The 18,600-nt window shown below is 33.5% G+C and overlaps 1 protein-coding gene across 12 annotated transcripts in view; it reads left to right on the top strand.

The window, feature by feature from the left end:
- The window catches only part of ZEB1 (zinc finger E-box binding homeobox 1), a 199,741-nt gene that overhangs the window by 138,596 nt on the left and 42,545 nt on the right, over nt 1-18,600 (top strand). For all 12 annotated transcript variants that reach the window (XM_081132023.1, XM_081132021.1, XM_081132025.1 and 9 more), the window contains one exon: nt 1,331-1,531. In XM_081132023.1, coding sequence (XP_080988149.1) covers nt 1,331-1,531 — 201 coding nt within the window. The remainder of the gene's footprint in view (nt 1-1,330; nt 1,532-18,600) is intronic.

Raw genomic sequence — 18,600 nt, 5'->3', positions numbered from 1 at the left:
ATGGGCAAAAGGGTAACTCCACTAGTCTTTTGGACAGAGGGGTCTTCCCACGGTCTATAAGAGCAAGTTTGGAGATTTTTGGTTATTTTTACTCACCTTGACATATACATTCATACTTTTTATTGTATTTCTTTTTTTACATTCTTGGGTGTGTGTGCGTATGTGTGCATGTGTTTATATGGGAAGGGGGATATATACGCATACCACTTAAGCATTTAGGTGATTATCTTCTATCAAGAATGGTTAGAAAATTGAAGGGAGAAATGGAAAGAACTAGAAGTAATCATTACTTAGTTATCTAAACAAAGGAAAGCTTCCTTTTTTCTCCCTTCCTCTCAGTCTATCTTAGCGAGTAAGAATCTCCCTGCAAATAGTAGAAAAGAGTTATTCCAGTGACCATGCCCAATGAGGTACTGAATAATTTATCCCATTACAGTGATCATTACAAATAGTCTGAAGAAAAAATACTGACTATACTACATTATTTGTTTTATTTTATTCTCAACTATTACTCATGATTCTGAATGAGCTAGTAGTCATTCAGAATAATTATACATCCTTATAACACTGACATTAAATTTTATTGAAATTCATTAAAAATATGGGAAGGGTACCCATTTGAAAACCTCTGAATGTCAATTATTTTTTAGAACGACAGACTCACATATAAATGTTACTTAAATAATGCCTTCATTATGTAGAAATTTTGCTAAATTTGTTGATTCTTTCTAAAGCCAATGATGATGATTAATATGGAATGCATGGGCTTAATCGATAACTTGAAAATATTTTCTCTTATGGTAAATTTGATGACATATTGCTATTCATTAGAGGAGGTGAACTCTTTTCTTAAATTGTAATGCTTTAAAGATTTGAAGTCCTAATTTTACACAAGCAGTATCATATAGAATGAGTTCATATGATTGAAGAGGATGGGATGTTTAATGTAATGTTTAAGAGCACAAATTATGAAACCAGATGCTAGGGTTCAAATCCTGGTCTCACCACTTTCTAGTTGGATAATCTTGAATAAGTTACTTACCTTCCCTCTGTCTTGGTTTCCACTTCTGTAAAACACAGATATAAGTAGCAGATGGTAGATAGTTACTCTATTTCATAGGATTGCTGTAAGGTTGTTTTAAGAATTAAATAAGTTACTATTTATAAATCACTTGTACATCCAGTAAGCATTCAGTAAGTGTAGCTACTAAAAGATATATTATTGAATCACAATCTGTTGTAAATACTTTTAAAAATTTATTTTTACTGGTGTAAAAACTGATTTTTACACTAGTTGGTTTTGATTATTTGTTTCTTATTTGTATTACAGTTACAAATTATAATACTGTGGTAGAAACAAATTCAGATTCAGATGATGAAGACAAACTCCATATTGTGGAAGAAGAAAGTATTACAGATGCAGCAGATTGTGAAGGTGGTATGCCCGAAGATGACCTGCCAACAGACCAGACAGTATTACCAGGGAGCAGCGAAAGGGAAGGGAATGCGAAGAGCTGCTGGGAGGATGATGGCAAGTTTAATTTTGTTTTGTAATATTCTATTCTCTTGATTCTTTTAAAAAATATGTTAACTGAAAAGGTAAATTGGATGAAAATTTTGAAATGAACAGTAAGTTTATTTGTCTGTTAATCAATAGAAAGTACCCTTCTATTTACCAAAAAATAGATTATGAAGCAGAATAATAAAGTTATTATGACCAAATATACAATGCATATAATACTGACTGAATTCTAGTAGGCTTTTAAAAAGAATCATGCTTTCCATACACTGTTGATATAATCAGACCTATATTTAATTTCATATTGTGACCTCAAATGAAGAATCTACTTAGAAAGCAACAAATTATATTTTGGTGCAATAAAATTATAACAATTTAATGTGCAAAAATCCCAAACACAAATAAATCCCTGGAATATTTTTAGTATTTGTAAGCCAGCCTGTCTCCCTCCTTACCTCCCTCCCTCTCTCTCCTCCCTTCTCTCCCTCTCCGTATGTGTGTGTGTGTGTGTGTGTGTGTGTATAAAACATCCAAATTTGGGAGAGGAAAAGAAGTCCTAGAAGAGTTTCTGACTGAAACAGTGGTCTTGAGTTACAAAACATCAATAGAGATTAATCAGGTAAAGACAAAGAATAGAGGTGCTTCAAGCAGAAGATACAATATATGTGAAACCATAGAGGTTTGAACAAATGGTGTTTGCAGAAAATGAGATCAAGGAAGTAAATAAGGAAAAGAAGGAAAGAATAGGAAGGGCACTGTGTTCTACATCAAGGAATTTGAACTTAATCCTGGAAGCTTTGGAAATAACATCATTGATATGTACTTTAGAAATAAGTCTAGTAGCAACATGGAAAAGAATTTTAGAGGGAGGGAGTCTAGAGGCAGGAGGTAGTATCTTCAGTAAGGGAGCTATAATGAGCCAGGAATGATAAGGGTTTTTTAACTAAAAAAGTAGTAGCCCTTGGGATTGGAATAAAGGGGAGAGATTTGACAGAAATGTAGGAGATAGAGCATATAAGATTTGGTTAATTTTATGTGGAACGTAACTAAGAGGGAAGGACTGACATAACTCGCAGGTTTCTGGAAAATGAAACCCAGAGAAGTTAACTTGTTTATTTATTATCACAACTGATTAATGGCAGGGATATTAACCTGTTAAACTTTAATATTGAGCTCAAAACTTTTGGGAGCAAGAGTTTCTTATGTATTTCTTGTCTGTGGCCAGAATGATCCATCAGTGTAGTTGATCCAAAGTCTTAATATGGAAGTAATAAGGTTATGATTTCTCTGAAAAGGGGTGAGATAAGGAGAATGCGATAGATGGAGATAAAAAGATGAAAAATCATTGAAGGAGTTCTTTTTCTGAAAATATATTAGGATAGATTATTTGGACTGTCTCGCTGAAAATAATATCAGTCTAATTGCCTGATGTTATATTTAAAAATAAATAAATCTTCTTGAAAGCTTTAAAGAGCTAAATAGACAGTAAAACAACAGATCAAAATCTAAGTGAAGTCAAGAACCCATAGAGGTAAGCAAAGCACAGCATAGGCGGCTATTTGGTCTTAAGGACATTTGCCTAACCAGGCCTCTGAGAAGAAACAAAGCCTTGGACCACCAAAATGTTTAATTACAGATTCTCCCCTGGTATGGATTACAGTTTGACCATATAATGAACTAAAAGAAAACCGTCTGTCATCCCTACCATTCTCAGGAGTTAGCAGACAAAATTGCCTTAGTTAGGGATTGGGGGAGTGGAGGATTGTCTCTGAGAAGTGGTAACCATGAGGTGTCTTCCATTGATTTACACCTCAAATTCACATTACTGGATAGCCTGATAAATCTCAAGCCATGATTGAGTTTAAATTGAAACTGAAATTAATACTCAAGGGCATGAAGAAGAAGTAAATACAAATCTTTTTGGAGGATGCTTTCATCCTAACACTATAAGAAGTCTCCCAAATAACTCAGCAAGAAGGCACCAACATGGAAGAGAATTATCAGAAACAAGAGGGAGCAGAAACTGACCCATAAAGAGGTTAATTACTAGAATTATCTGAGACAGATTACAAAATGACTTCATGTTTAAAGAAAAAATAGACAAATTTGAAATTATCTGCTCTGATAGAATAAAATATAACCAACAGATTTTAAAAGAATCAAATGAAACTTCTAAAAATAAAATAATAGAAATTCAAGTTCAAGGGATGGATTTAACAGCAAGTAAACAGAGTTGAAGAAAGAATTAATGAATTGGAATGTGGGGGAAATTATATTAAAAGCAACTCAGAGAGGCAGAAATATAAAAATAAGACAAACAGAATAGGAGACATGAAGGATAGAGTAAAAAGGTCCAATATATGTCTTAATTCTAGGAAAAGAGAAAATAGGGATGCAGCAATATTTGAAGAGATAATGGCTGAGATTTTTTCAGAATCAGTGAAGGACACCAGACCACAAATTGAGAAGCCCAGCAAATCTCAAGAAGAATAAATAAATCCACCCCCAGTCACGTTATAGTAAAATAGCAGAACATTCAAGACAAAAAGAAAAACTTAAAAGTAAACCCAAAAAGTCAGATTGTGAATGGCAATTAGACTGACAGCCAAATTCTCAATAACAACAATGGAAACCAGACATAGTAAAATGATGTCTGTCAATACAGATTTTTATATTTAGCAAAAATATTTTTTAAGAAAGGAGGTGAAATAAGGTAATTATTTCAGACAAGTTTCAGGCAATGAAAAGAGAAAATTTGTTATCAATAGACCTTTACTAAAGCAAATTCTAAAGGATATATTTTAGGCATGAGGAAAGAAATCTTTGATAGAAGGTCTGAGCTGTAAGAAGAGCAGAGAAAGTGACAAATATATAGTAAAGATAAATAGTCACATGGTATTTCTCATGAAAATACTAACCAAAAAGCATGTGTAGCTAAAATTAATTTCAGATGATGTCAACTTTAAGGGAATAAGCATTATTATACATAATAGGATCACTTTATAATGATGAAAGATTAAATTCACTAATAAGATATTATTTTAAATATTTTTGTATTTAATAAAAAGGCCTAAAAATATACAAAGAGAAAAAGACAGATCTATACTGTGGAAGATTTAACATACCATGGTTAGACATTGATAGACAAACCCAATGAGGATATAGAAGATTTGAAAATATCAGTAACATATATAGACATTGTACTTAGAATTGCAAAGAAAATATTTTTTTTCAACTGTGGAGCATTTATAAAAATTGAGCATATACAGGGTAATAAAGCAGATCTCAACAAGTATTTTTCTTTTTTTAATGTTCAAAATATTATTACAGATGTCCCCTTTTTTCCCCATTGACCCCTTCCACCTAGTACCCACACGCCACCCCAGGCCTCCACCACACTATTGCCTGTGTCCCTGGGTTATGCATATGTGCATATAAATTCTTTGGTTAATCTCTCCCCACCCACCCACCCACCCCCACCTTTCCTCTGAGATTTGTCAGTTTGTTCCATGCTTCTATGTCACTGAATCTATTTTGTTCATTAGTTTATTATGTTCTTTAGATTCCACATATAAGTGAGATCATATAATATTTGTCTTTCTCTGCCTGGCTTATTTCACATAGCACAGAGCATGTTCCTTGAGCACAATACAGTTAAGCTAGAAAATAATAAAATAGAAAATTAAGTTTGGAAATTTTAAGAAACACTTCTGAATTTATGTTCATGGGTGAGTGCAGAAATGAAAATGAAGAAATATTTTGTGCTGAATGATAAAAATATTGCATTTCAAAATTTGTATGATATGGTTGAAGCAGTTTTATGGGTTTATTTAAATTTATGGGGGTGATATTGGTTAATAAGATTATATAGGTTTCAAGTGTACATTTCTATGATACATGATCTGTGTGTTGCATTGTGTGCCTACTACTCAAAGTTAAATCATCTTCCATCACCATATATTTCACCCCCTTTACCACTCCCCACCTTCCTTCTCTCCGGTAACCAAGATACTGTTGTCTGTGTCTATGATTTTTTTCAGTTTTATATCCCACATATGAGTGAAATTATATGGTTCTTAGCTTTTTCTGATGGACTTATTTCACTTAGCATAATTTTTTCAAGGTTCATCCATATTGTTGTAAATGGCAGTATTTCATCTTTTCTTATGGCTGAGTAATATTCCATTGAACATATGTACCACATCTTCTTTATCCAGTCCTCTGTCAAAGGACACTTCAGTTATTTGTGTCTTGGCCACTGTGAATAATGCTGCAATGAACATAGGGTACATATATCTGTAAAAAGCAGTTTTTAGAGGAAATTTAAGTACACATTTTAGAAAAGGTTCTGGCTAAAAGTTAATGAGCTAAGCACCTGTCTCAAGAATTTAGAAAATGAACAGAAAACTGAGCTGTTTGTAAGTAAAAAATTTAAGTAATATAAAATTGAAAATAAACCTACAATACAAAAGATCAACATTGGTAAAACTTTATTATTTTAAAGTTTAACAAGAACAGCCCTCACCAGGTAGCTCAGTTGGTTAGAGCATCATCCTGACAAGCCAAGGGTGTGGGTTCAGTCCCTGGTCAAGGCACATACAAGAATCAACCAATGAATGCATGAGTGGAACAACAGATCATGTTTCGCTCTCTCTCTCTAATCAATCAATAAATAAAAACTTAGCCTCACACAGAAAATTGTACACCTATGTTTAAAGACCTGTTCATAGTTGCCCCAAACTGGAAACAACCTTTTGCCCTTCAGGTGAAAGGAAAAGGAAAACATAGTACATTCATGCAGTGGAATACTACTCATCAATAAAAAGGAACAAAAGCAGCAACGTGGATGAATCTCAAAGGCATTATGCTGAGTGATAGAAGCCAGTCTTAAAAGGTTATATACTGTATGATTACATGTATATGATATTATAAAAAGACAAACTATGCGCTAGATAACAAATAGTTGTTGCCAGGGTCTTAGAGTGGGAGAGTGTGACTATAAAGGGATAAACTGGGGAGTTTGGGGGGATGACGTAACTGTTCTGAGTCCTGATTTTGGTAGTGGTTACATGAATCTATAATTGTATTAAAATTTATAGAATGTACACCAAAAGAAAAACACAGTAACACTTTCTGTGTGAAAACTTATATATGTATCTATGTGTGTATATATGTATTTTTTCTCTCCTACAAAGAAAACTCTAGCCCAGATGACACCACTGCTAAGTTCTACACATTCAAGAAGCTAATAATTCCAACTTTACACAGCTCTTCCAAAGATAAATATAAGAGGGAATATTCCTCAACTTTTTAAATGAGGCTGCCGTAATCTTAATACCAAACCAGATAAACATAAGAAAGGAAAATTACAGACTCGTTCAGAACACAAACACAAAAATCCCAAACAAGATATTAGCTATACATTATACAGAGGTGGGCAAAAGTAACTTTACAATTATAATACAAACAATATATTAATAAATAATAATACAAAAGTAAACTGTTTCATGTACTCTCCGCTGTAAACCTACTTTTGCCCACCCCATATATATATATATATATATATATGTATATGTGTGGAATGCAAGATCAGGATAACATTTAAAAAATTTTTAAATACACTTTAACAAACTTAAGGAAAACAATCAAATATTCATCTCAGCAGACAGAAAAAACTTTTAGTAAAATTTAATACCTAGGAATGGATAATATAAAAGCTAGCAATTAGAAACAGAAGGTACTTCCTTGATCTAATGAAGTGTGTCTATGTAAAATCTATCACAGACATCATACTTAATGATAAAAATGCTGAAAACTTTTTTTGTGTGATCAGGAACAAAGTATTTGTAAAGAAAAGGAAATGATAAAAGAAGGAATCTTGGAACATCAGGAAAGAAGAAAAGAACTCTCCATTTAAAGATACATTTCTTTCATAAATAAACTACATTTCTAAAGCTATATAAAAGACTAATTTTAGACTTTCCCTCACCTACTTTAAAAATAAAATTAAAGGTTCATATGTGTCACATCATGTTCAAAACAATCTTGCCTGACCAAGTAGAACAAACCAATAAACACAAAACTCTTTGATAAACAGTTTTGACCCAAGTAAAAACTCAGTCTCAGCCACTGAAAACCACAAATCAAGATAATTCTGGCATTCCACTAGGTAAAAATTATCCTTTTTCATTGCTGGAGTTTAAAATATCTTTGTGAAAGTGTGCACAGAAGTTCAGCACCATTGCCCAGTAACGCAAGGCAATCAAGTAGAATATTGGACTAGAGTCCTCAGTAAATTAATTTAAATTTATAAATATCAAGGTTAGTAATTCTTTTATTTACTGATTGATTTTTAGAGAGAGAGAGAGAGAGAGAAAGAAGACATCGATTTGTTGTTCCACTTATTTATACACTCATTGGTTGATTCTTGTGTGTGCCCTGACTAGGGATCAAATCTGCAACCTTAGTGTGTCAGGACAACACTCTAACCAGCTGAGCTACCCAACCAGGGCTAAAATTAGTAATTCTTAATAGTTCATTTAGTTGGTTACCATTAAGTGGTCCATAGTTATGCATTTAAATGAAAGTTGATGGCTTCAGATCCCAACAGAGAACTTCTGTGCTTTATGGCTCCTCAAGGTGATCCTTGTGGCTGAATTTGAAAAATTATCTGTGAAATCAGACATGATTGACCAAACCAAGCTGATTCTGAAGCAGAAGCAGAAAACTTGAATTACCACAAGAGGTGCTTTCTCTAAGGAGCAGTCAACCTACTGGGTAGAGCTTCACTCTGTTCACAGTTACTTTCAAGTTCTGTTCTTGCATGAGAATTATCTCCACTGCTGTTCTTGTGTTCTTTGCTTTTTTGCGTGTCCTATTAAACTACTACCCAATGTAAAAAAAAAAAAAAAAAAAAGGAAAAAAACCCTGTAGAGTATCTTGATCATGTCACTATTATAACTGATAACTACAAGAAGATATAAATATGTAAAATTCCCTGCTATTGAATACAAGAGATTAGCAATGTTTGGTTAGAAAGTAGAGTAGCTGCAGCTTAGTTTTTCAGAAGGAAGTTTAGATGGCCAGTTGTTCAATAAAGAGTTTCTTGTTACTTGAGGATGAGCAGGGAGTAGTGAAGCAAAGACCATTTACCATTGCTGAGCTAAAGGAAGTAACACTATCTTTGACAATTATTTTATTTTAAAGACTTTTAAGGGCAAACAATAAAGATGGAAGGGGTCAGTGGCATTTAGCTGTGCTAGAGACCAGCACATGAAACTGACATTTATATATCTGTAGCATAGTGTGAATCAAGAGTCTAAAGTATATTGAAAAATGTAATATGCCATTGGAATGTTATGCTTTAAAAAGTTAGAATGTGTAAATGACATCTCAAGTTAGAATGAAGTTCTTAGAAAAAGGATTATATAGAACAATATTTTTATTGTAGATATTAAATAAACTAGGACATGTTCACATCCAAAAATAAACAAAATTTTTAGGTAAATTCAGTTCTATTGTCTTAAAATACTTTCAACTTTAAATTTTCTTTGTAGGGAAGATAGTATAAATTGGCAGGGTTCAACCAAAAAACTCTCATGCCTGTTCAGTTAAACATTTTTATTTATATGCACCCTTGCTTTTGGGAAAACTTGTTTTATAGGCCCCTCATATTTTAGTTTTTAAAAATAGAACTAGTCCAATAAGATAAATATTGTTTTAACATGTTAGGTATTTCTTAATGTTTTTAAGTTGATGAATTTAAGAAATGATCCCAAGTGATAGTGACTTAAATATTTTTTTGACTTCAAGTTTAAGTCTATAGAAATTTACATGTTTACAAAAATGCAATGAAAATGTCTTTATGATAAAAATATTTAAAATTTGAATTTTTAAAAATTTACCAAACATGTTATTCTTACTCAAAAATATACAACTTTTTAATTGAAATATTTTCTTAGAAATACAATGAATTTCTCCATTCTGATAAAATGTATCTACACTGCAATTTCCAGCTGTGACCTTAATTTAACACTAGTGGGATTTGCCAGTTATGCAGCACTAACAAGTTCTTATCTTGTAGTTTATGGAAATAAGGCTTTTGGGGGCACAAGTTATAATAAAACACTAAATAACCTATTCAAAAAATACATCATTTACTGTATAATTCAGCAATGAGCCAAATTATAACATCTCTCAAGATTCAGTTTAACATATTCTTTGGAACCTTTTCAACCAAAGGTGTTGTGTAATGTAGAAAAAGCTCAGGATAGGTTTCTAGTCTTCCCTATACCACTATGTCTCGTTTTTTTAATTTTTCAATTACAGGTTGCATTCACTATTATTTTGTAATAGTTTTAGGTGTATAGCATAGTGGTTAGAAATCAGGTACTTTACAAAGCATTTCCCCCAATATTTCCAGTACCCACCTGACACCATACATAGTTATTACATTGTTATTGACTATATTCCCTATGCTGTATTTTACATCCTCGTGACTGTTTTTTGGAACTACCAATCTGTACTTCTTAATTCCTTCACCTTTGAGTTCCACTTTTGCCTTTATGAAGTGAAAAGACTAGGCCAGATGACTGCAGAGCTATTTTTTAGCTCTACTTATAAGGGGGCCCAATTCCATCCGTACTAAATATACAACACTAATATTTAAGTACCTCTCAATATCTCAGTATTAAGAGGTAGCACTAATGAAGGAGTTTGGGCTTTCTCCACACATCTGAACCTCAGTTGTATACTCTTCCCTTTTTAAAATCTTAATAAAATCTGCTACTTAGAGTACAGTGTATACAGTTCTTTTTGTCATTATCCTTACAGTACATATTCAAAATACTGTTTTCAAAGTTACTTAGTTTATTTTTTGTCTTCCCCACTTCTTCAATATGTTATATAATTCATTTATAATGCAGTTACATGTATTTGTTATAGTTTTTATTTCATTTTTCATTCTCCCTGTCTGCTGAGTGATTTAAATTACTTGTGTGTGTATATGGAAAATATTGCATAGGTAAGCTATACAAAAAAGGTCTGGTCAGGGAAGTATCACATACCCCCATGATTACTACCCTATCCCATTTTATCTCTAATTAATACATTTTTCTCACAGAGATATGGGTTATTTTGAAACTACTTTATGTACATACAGGAATTGAACAAATGAGTAAATATTTTGAGGATAATGAGACCCAGATTTATCATTAACAGAGAAAGAAGAAACAAATAAAAGAAAGGGAGAAGGCTGGAATAAACTTTGGTGTTCAGATGGATTCAGAGGTATCAATATGAACTCATGGTTCTTAGTCTATACATAGGCACATAGATAACAAAAAATATAGATGGGATATATATAGTGTAAATACATATATTTCCTAGCTCTGCCAGCTGACAAGGCATGGAAGCAGTGACACCCAGTAGGAATAAGCATACCGAGTGCCCAGATCTGGGATTCAAATACGATTTTCCAAAAGAATACCAAAGTTTCTTGCATAAATAGCAGATTCTAGAACAGAGGTAGGGAAAATATTAGCTAAGGCTGGAACACAGGAAGCACAGAGTCCCAAATAAGATGAACCCAAAAAGGCCGACACCATATAATTAAAATGCCAGAAGTAAAAACAGAGAATCTTAAAAGCAAGAGAAAAGCAGCTAGTTACCTACGAGAGAGCTCCCATAGATCTGTCAGATGATTTCTCAACAGAAACTTTGCAGGCCAGAAGGGATTGGCAAGAAATATTCAAAGTGATGAAAAGCAAGGACCTATAATCAAGATTATTCTACCCAGCAAAGTTGTCATTTAGAATTGAAAGACACATGAAGAGCTTCCCAGACAAGAAAAAGCTAAAGGAGTTCATTGCCTTCAAGCCAGTATTACAAGATATGTTAAAGGGATTTCTTGAAGAAGGAAAGAAAGATCAAAAATATGAACAATAAAATGGCAATAATTTACATACTTATCAATAATTACTTTAAATGTAAATAGATTAAATATTCCAATCAAAATACATAGGGTGACCAAGTGGTTAAGAAAATAAGACCCATATATATGCTGCCTACAAGAGGTCCACTTCAAATTGAAAGACAAAATAAAAGGATGAAAAAAATATTTCATGCAGATGGAAATAAAAAAGTAAAGTTGGGGTAACAATACTTACATTAGACAAAATAGAAGTTAAAACAAAGGCTAAAATAAGAAACAGAGAAAGACCCAGCAACACCACTTCTGGGTATTTATCCAAAGAAACCCAAAACACTAATTTGAAAAGGCATACACATTCCTATGTTCATTGCAACATTATTTACAGTAGTCAAGATATTGAAGCAACCTAAGTGTACATTGATACATGAATTGAAGAAGTGACATATATATACTATGGAGTATGACTCAGCCATAAAAAAGAAAGAAATTTTGCCATCTGCAACATATGGATGGACGTAGAGGGTATTATGCTAAGGGAAGTTAAGTCAGACAAAGACAAATACCATGATTTCACAGATGACGACTTTGGGTCATGGGCACACAATGCAATATACAGATCATGTATCATAGAAATGTACACTTAAAACCTATAGGGTCCCATTAGCCAATGTCACCCCAATAAATTTAATAAATGAAAATTAAAGTTTATTGAAAAAATAAAAGACAAAATAAATGAACAAATAAACTCATAGATAAAAACATTTTGATGATTGCCAGATGCAAAGGGAGTTTGAATGATGGGCGTAAGAGGGGAAGGGATTAATATGTACAAATAGCCTGGCTGGCATGGCTCAGTGGTTGAGCATCAACCTATGATCCAGGAGATCGTGGTTTGATTTCTGGTCAAGGCACATGCCCAGGCTGTGGGCTCAATCTCCAGTGGGGGGTGTGCAGGAGGCAGCCAGACAATGACTCTCTCATCATTGATGTTTCTATCTCTCTCTCTCCCTCTCCCTTCCTCTCTCTCAAATCAATAAAGACATGTTTAAATAGAAAAAAAAAAGATGTACAAATAGCCAGTTACAAAAACAGTCACAGGAATGTGAAGTACTGCATAGGAAATATAGTCAATAGTATTATAATAACTATGTATGGTGTCAGATGGGTACTAAATTCATCAGGATGATCACGTTGTAAGTTATATGTCTTAATCACTATGTTGTACACCTGAAACTAATGTAATATTGTATGTCAAATATAACCGAAAAATAATATTTAAAAAAAATAAGAAAAGCCTAGAACAATAAGTAAGAAAGTGCTAAAAAAAATTATAATAGCATATCAAAAGAGGCAACTTGAAGGAGCTCCCAATGGCTAACGCTGGAGCAAGTTTAGCAGCAAAATAATAATAGTATTGGAGTATAATCTATGGAATAAAATAAATCTCTATACATTCATATTAATATAAACAAATAAATATAAGGGGAGACAGGATAGTTCTTATAGTAAAATTCCAATTATAACTTAAGAAGTAATAGGGATATGGAAAATCACCACTCAGCAAACACCATAGTAATAATTGTAGGCAAGAACCATCAATGGGTGCTAAAATTAGTAGGTGAAAGTATAATGAGAAAAAAGGATATTTACATAATCTCAAAGTATTTCCCCACCAGATAATTATTAATTATAAAGACATAATTAGTATAATGAAACTTGACAGACACTACTTTACCAGGTGATCAAGGTTAAATGTCATCAGTAGTAAGACAGTAACATCATATATCACTGGTGCGATGATTTTTTTTGTTGTTGAATTTACTGGAATGACATTGGTTAATAAAATTATATAGGTCTCAGATATACAGTTCTACAATACATCATCTGTATATTGCATTGTGTGTTTATCACCCCAAATCAAGTCTCCGTCTATCACCATTTATCCCCTTACCTGGCCTCTTCAACATCCCCCAACCCCCTTTCCTCTGTCAATCAACATTGTTGTCTGTGTCCATGAGTCTTTCTTTTCTTTGTTTGCATAATTCCTACACCCTTATCACCCAATGCCCAACCCCATCTTTTCTGACAGATCTCAGTCTGTTGTATGTATCTGTGTGTCTCCACTTTGTTAATTTTATTCACTGGATTCCACATATAAGTGAAATTATATGGTACTTGTGTTTCTCTCACTGGCTTATTTCACTTAGCATAATACTCTTCAAGTCCACCCATGCTGTTGCAAAAGGCAAGATTTTATTTTATTTTATGGCTGAGTAGTGTACCATTGTGTAAATATACCATAGCTTTTTTATCCACTCATCTACTGATGGGCACTTGGGCTGCTTCCAAATCATGGCTATTGTAAATAATGCCGCAATTAATGTAGGGGTGCATATATTCTTTCAAATTAATGTTTCAGGTTTCTTTGGATATATTCCAAGAAGTAGAATTACTGGGTCATAAGGCAGTTCCATTTATAATAGTTTGAAATTCCATACTGCTTTCCACATTGGCTGCACCAGTCTGCATTCCCACCAATAGTGCACAAGGGTTCTCTTTTCTCTAAATCCTAGTCAACACTTGTTTGCTGATTTATTCATGGTAGCTATTCTGACAGGTGCAAGATGATATCTCATTGTGGTTTTAATTTTCATTTCTCTAATTATTACCTTTCATATATCTATTGGCCATCTGTATGTACTCTTTGGAGAAGTGTCTATATAGGTCCTTTACCCATTTTTTAATTAGATTGTTTGTTTTTTTGCTGTTGTTTTATAAGTTCCTTATAAGTTTTGGATACTAAGCCCTTATCAAATGAAGGGGAAACCTGTAATACTTTCAATAGTAAAGATAATTTAAAAAAAAAAAAGGGAAAAAAGACAAATACAACAACCCTGAAACAAAACAAAACAAAAAATGTATTGGGGAATATGTTCCCCCATTCAGTGGGTTGTCTTTTCATTTTATTGATGGTTTCCTTTGCTATGCAAAAACTTTTTAGTTTGATGTAGTTCTATTTGTTTGTTTTTTTGTTTGTTTCTTTTGCCAAAGGTGATATATCAGAAAAAAACATTGCTTCAATTAGAAAAAAAATATGACTACAAGAAATGTCCAAAATTTTACTGCCTGTATTTTATTCCAGGGTTTTTATGGTTTCAAGTCTAACATTGAAGTTTTTAATCCATTTTGAGTTTATTCTTGTGTATGGTATAAGAAGGTGGTCTACTTTCAATTTTTTGCATGTATCTGTTCAATTTTCCCAACACCATTTATTGAATAGACTTATCTTTACACCATTATATGTTTTTGCCTCCTTTGTCAAATATTAATTGACTATAAATGTGTGAGTTTATTTCTGGGTTCTCTATTCTGTTCCATTGATGTCTATGTCTGTTTTTATGCCAGTACCAGCTGTTTGGATTACTATGGCATAGTAGTATAGTTTGATATCAGGTAGTGTGATTTTCCAACTTTGTTCTTTCTCAAGATTGCTGTGGCTAGTCAGGGTCTTTTCTGGTTCCAGATAAATTTCTGAAATATTTGTTTTGGTTCTGTGAGACACCCCATTGGTATCTTAATAAGAATTGTGTTGAACCTATAGATTGCTTTGGGCAGTATGGACACTTTAATGATGTTAATTCTTCCAATCCATGAACATGGTATATGCTTCCACTTATTTGTATCTTCAGTTTTTTTCTTCATTGTCATAATTTTCAAGGACAGATCTTTTATATCCTTGGTTAAATTTATATCTACATATTTCATCTTTTTGAAGCAACTGTAAATGGGATTGTTTTCTCAGTTTTCTTTTTTCATAGTTCATTATTGGCGTATAAAAATGCAACTAATTTCTGGATATTTAATTTGCGTCTTGCTACTCTACCGACTTCATTTATCAGTTCTAGTAGTTTTTTGATGGAATCTTTAAGGTTCTCTATATACTGTATCATGTCATATGCATATAATGACAGTTTAACTTCTTTCTTACCAATTTGAATGCATTTCATATCTTCCGATCTGATTGCTGTTGCTATGGCTTCCAGTACTATGTTGAACAAAAGTGGTGAAAGTGGCCATCCCTTTCTTGTTCCTGATCTTAGGGGAAATGCTTTCAGTTTTTGCCCATTAAGTATGATGTGGCCTGTGGGTATGTCACACATGGATGGCCTTTATTACATTGAGGTATGTTCCCTCTCTTCCTGCTTTGCTGAGAGTTTTTATCATAAATGGGTGCTGTATTTTATCAAATACCTTTTCTGCATCTATTGATACGCTCATGTGGTTTATATCCTTCATTTTATTTATGTGTTTTTATCATGTTTATTGATTTACAGACATTGTACCAACCTTGCTTCCCCAGAAAAAATCCCATTTGATGAGGGTGTATGACCTTTTTAATGTATTGTTGAATCCAGTTTGCTAAGACTTTGTTGAGGATTTTAATGTCTATGCTTCATCATAGATATTGGCCTAAAACTTACTTTGTTTTCATGCCTTTCTCTGGTTTTAGAATAGGATAATGCTGGCCTCATAAAATGAGCTAGGGAGTCTTCCCTCCTCTTGAATTTTTTAGAATAGTTTGAGAAGGATAGGTGTTAGTTCTTCTGTGAATGTTTGGTAAAATTCACCTCTGAAGCCCCTGGTTCAAGACTTTTGTTTGTTGGGAGTTTTTTGGGGTTTTTTTGGTTTTTTATTACTGCTTCAGTTTCACTAGTTGTACTCTGTCTATTCTGATTCTGATTCTTCCTGATTCAGTTTTGTGAGATTGTATGTTTCTAGGAATTTATCTGTTTTGTTTTGATTGTACAATTGCTGGCATGTAGTTGTTCATAATATTTTCTTATAATCCTTTGTATTTTTTTGGTGTCAGTTGTTACTTCTCCTCTTTTATTTCTGATTTTATTTATTTGGGTCCTCTCTCTATTTTCTTGATGAGTCTGATTGAAGTTTTGTCTATCTTATCTCTTCAGAGAACTAGCTGTTGGTTTAATTGATCTTTTGTTTTATTTTTTAGATTTTATTTCATTTATTTCTGCCCTGATCTTCAGTATTTCCTTCCCTCTACCCACTTTGGGCTTTGTTTGTTATTTTTTGTCCAGTACCTTTAAGTGTAGTGTTAGATTGTTTATTTGAAACTGTTCTTGTTTCTTGAGGTAGGCATGTAATGCTATGAATTTCCCTCATCAGACTGCTTTCACTGTGTACCATAGATTCTGGGTTGTTGTGTTCTCATTTTCATTTATGCAAGGTATCTTTTGATTTCTTCCTTGATCTCATTGTTAACCCACTCATTATCTAGTAATATGTTACTTAGCCTCCATGTCTTTGTGTGTTTGTCAGTTTTCTTCTTGTGATTGCATTATGGTCAGAAAAGATGCTTGATATTATTTCTCTTAAATTTATTGAGACTTGTTTTGTGTTCTAACATGTGGTCTGTCCTAGAAAATGTGCTATGTGCACTTGAAAAGAATGTGTATTCTGCTGCTTTTGGGTGAAATATTCTGAATATGTCAATTAAATTCATCTGATCTAATGCGTCATTTAAGACCACCATTTCCTAATTGATTTTCTGTCTGGAAGATCTATGCATTGATGTCAATGAGATTTAAAGTCCCCTACTATGCCTGTATTACTGTCAGTCTCTCACTTTATGTCCATAAATATTTGCTTTACATGTTTCGGTTCTCCTATGTTGGGTCCATAAATGTTTACAAGGGTTATAGTCTCTTGTTGGATTGCTCCCTTTGTCATTATGTAGTGTCCATTTTTTGTCTCTTACTATAACGTTTGTTTTAAAGTCTATTTTTTCTACCCCAGCTTTTTTTCCCTTTCTATTTGTATGAAATATCTTTTTCTTTCCTTTTATTTTTAGTATGTGTGTATCCTTCATTCTGAATTGGGTCTTTTGTAGACAGCATATATATGGATCTTGTTTTCTTATACATTCACCTTTCCTATGTCTTTTGATTGGAGTATTTAAGCCTGTTACATTTAAAGTGATTATTGAGAGGTACAAACTTATTGCCATTCTATTTTTTAAAAATATATCTTTATTTCAGAGAGAGGAAGGAAGAGGGAGAGAAAGAGAAACATCAATGATGAGAAAGTCCTCATTGATCGGCTGCCTCCTGCATGCCCCCAACTGGAGATCAAGCCCACATCCTGGGCATGTGCCCTGACTGGGAATCGAACCACTATCTCCTGGATCCTAGGTCAATGCTCAAACCCTGAGCCTACCCAGCCAGGCGCCAGTCTATTTTTTAACTATGTTGCTGCTGCTGCTGTTCTTCTTCTTCTTTTCTTCTTCTTCTTCCTCTTCCTCTTCTTTTTTCCTTCTTCCTCTTCCTCCTCCTCCTTCTTTTCTTGTCCTCCTCCTCCTTCTCCTCTTCTCCTCCTCCTTCCCCTCCTCCTCCCACTCTTCCTCCCCCTCTTCCTTCTCCTCCTCCTCCTCCTCCTCCCTTTAACATTTCTTATAGTACTGGTTTGGTGATAACAAATCCCTTTAGCTTTTTCTGTCTGGGAAGATCTTTATTTCTTCTTCAATTTTAAATGATAGTCTTTCTGTTAAAGGAGTCTTGGTTGTAGGTCCGTGCTTTTCATCACTTTGAATATTTCATGCCAGTCCCTTCCAGCCTGAAATGGTTCTGTTGAGAAATCACCTGACAGACTTATGGGAGCTCCCTTGTAGGTAACTAACTGTGTTCCTTTGTGGCTTTTAAGAGTCTCTCTTTGTCTTTAACCTTTCCCATTTTAATTATGTGTCTTGGTGTGGGCCTCTTTGAGTTCATCTTCTTTGGGGCTCTCTGTGCTTCCTATACTTGTTTGTGTCTTTTCCTTCACCAGGTTAGGGAACTTTTGGTCATTATTTTTTCAAAAAGGTTCTTGATCCCCCCTGCTCTCCCTCTTCTCCTTCTGGTGCTCCTATGGTGTGCATGTTGTTATGTTTCATGTTGTCCCAAAGGTCCCTTAAACTATCCTCAATTTTAAAAATTCTTTTCTCTTTTTGGGCTCTGACTGGGTATGTTTTTTTAACCTTGTCTTCCAAATTGCTGTTTTTATCCTCTGTTTCATCCAACCTACTTTTAATTCCTTCCAGTGTATTCTTGATGTCAGATATTGTATAGTCTTCGTTTATGACTGGTCCTTTTTA

This window comes from Miniopterus schreibersii (genome assembly GCF_964146895.1).
Source record: "Miniopterus schreibersii genome assembly, chromosome: 1".
In the NCBI taxonomy this organism is placed as follows: Eukaryota; Metazoa; Chordata; class Mammalia; order Chiroptera; family Miniopteridae; genus Miniopterus; species Miniopterus schreibersii.
Note: the sequence above shows the minus strand (reverse complement) of the source record. Positions and strands in the feature narration are given on the sequence as shown.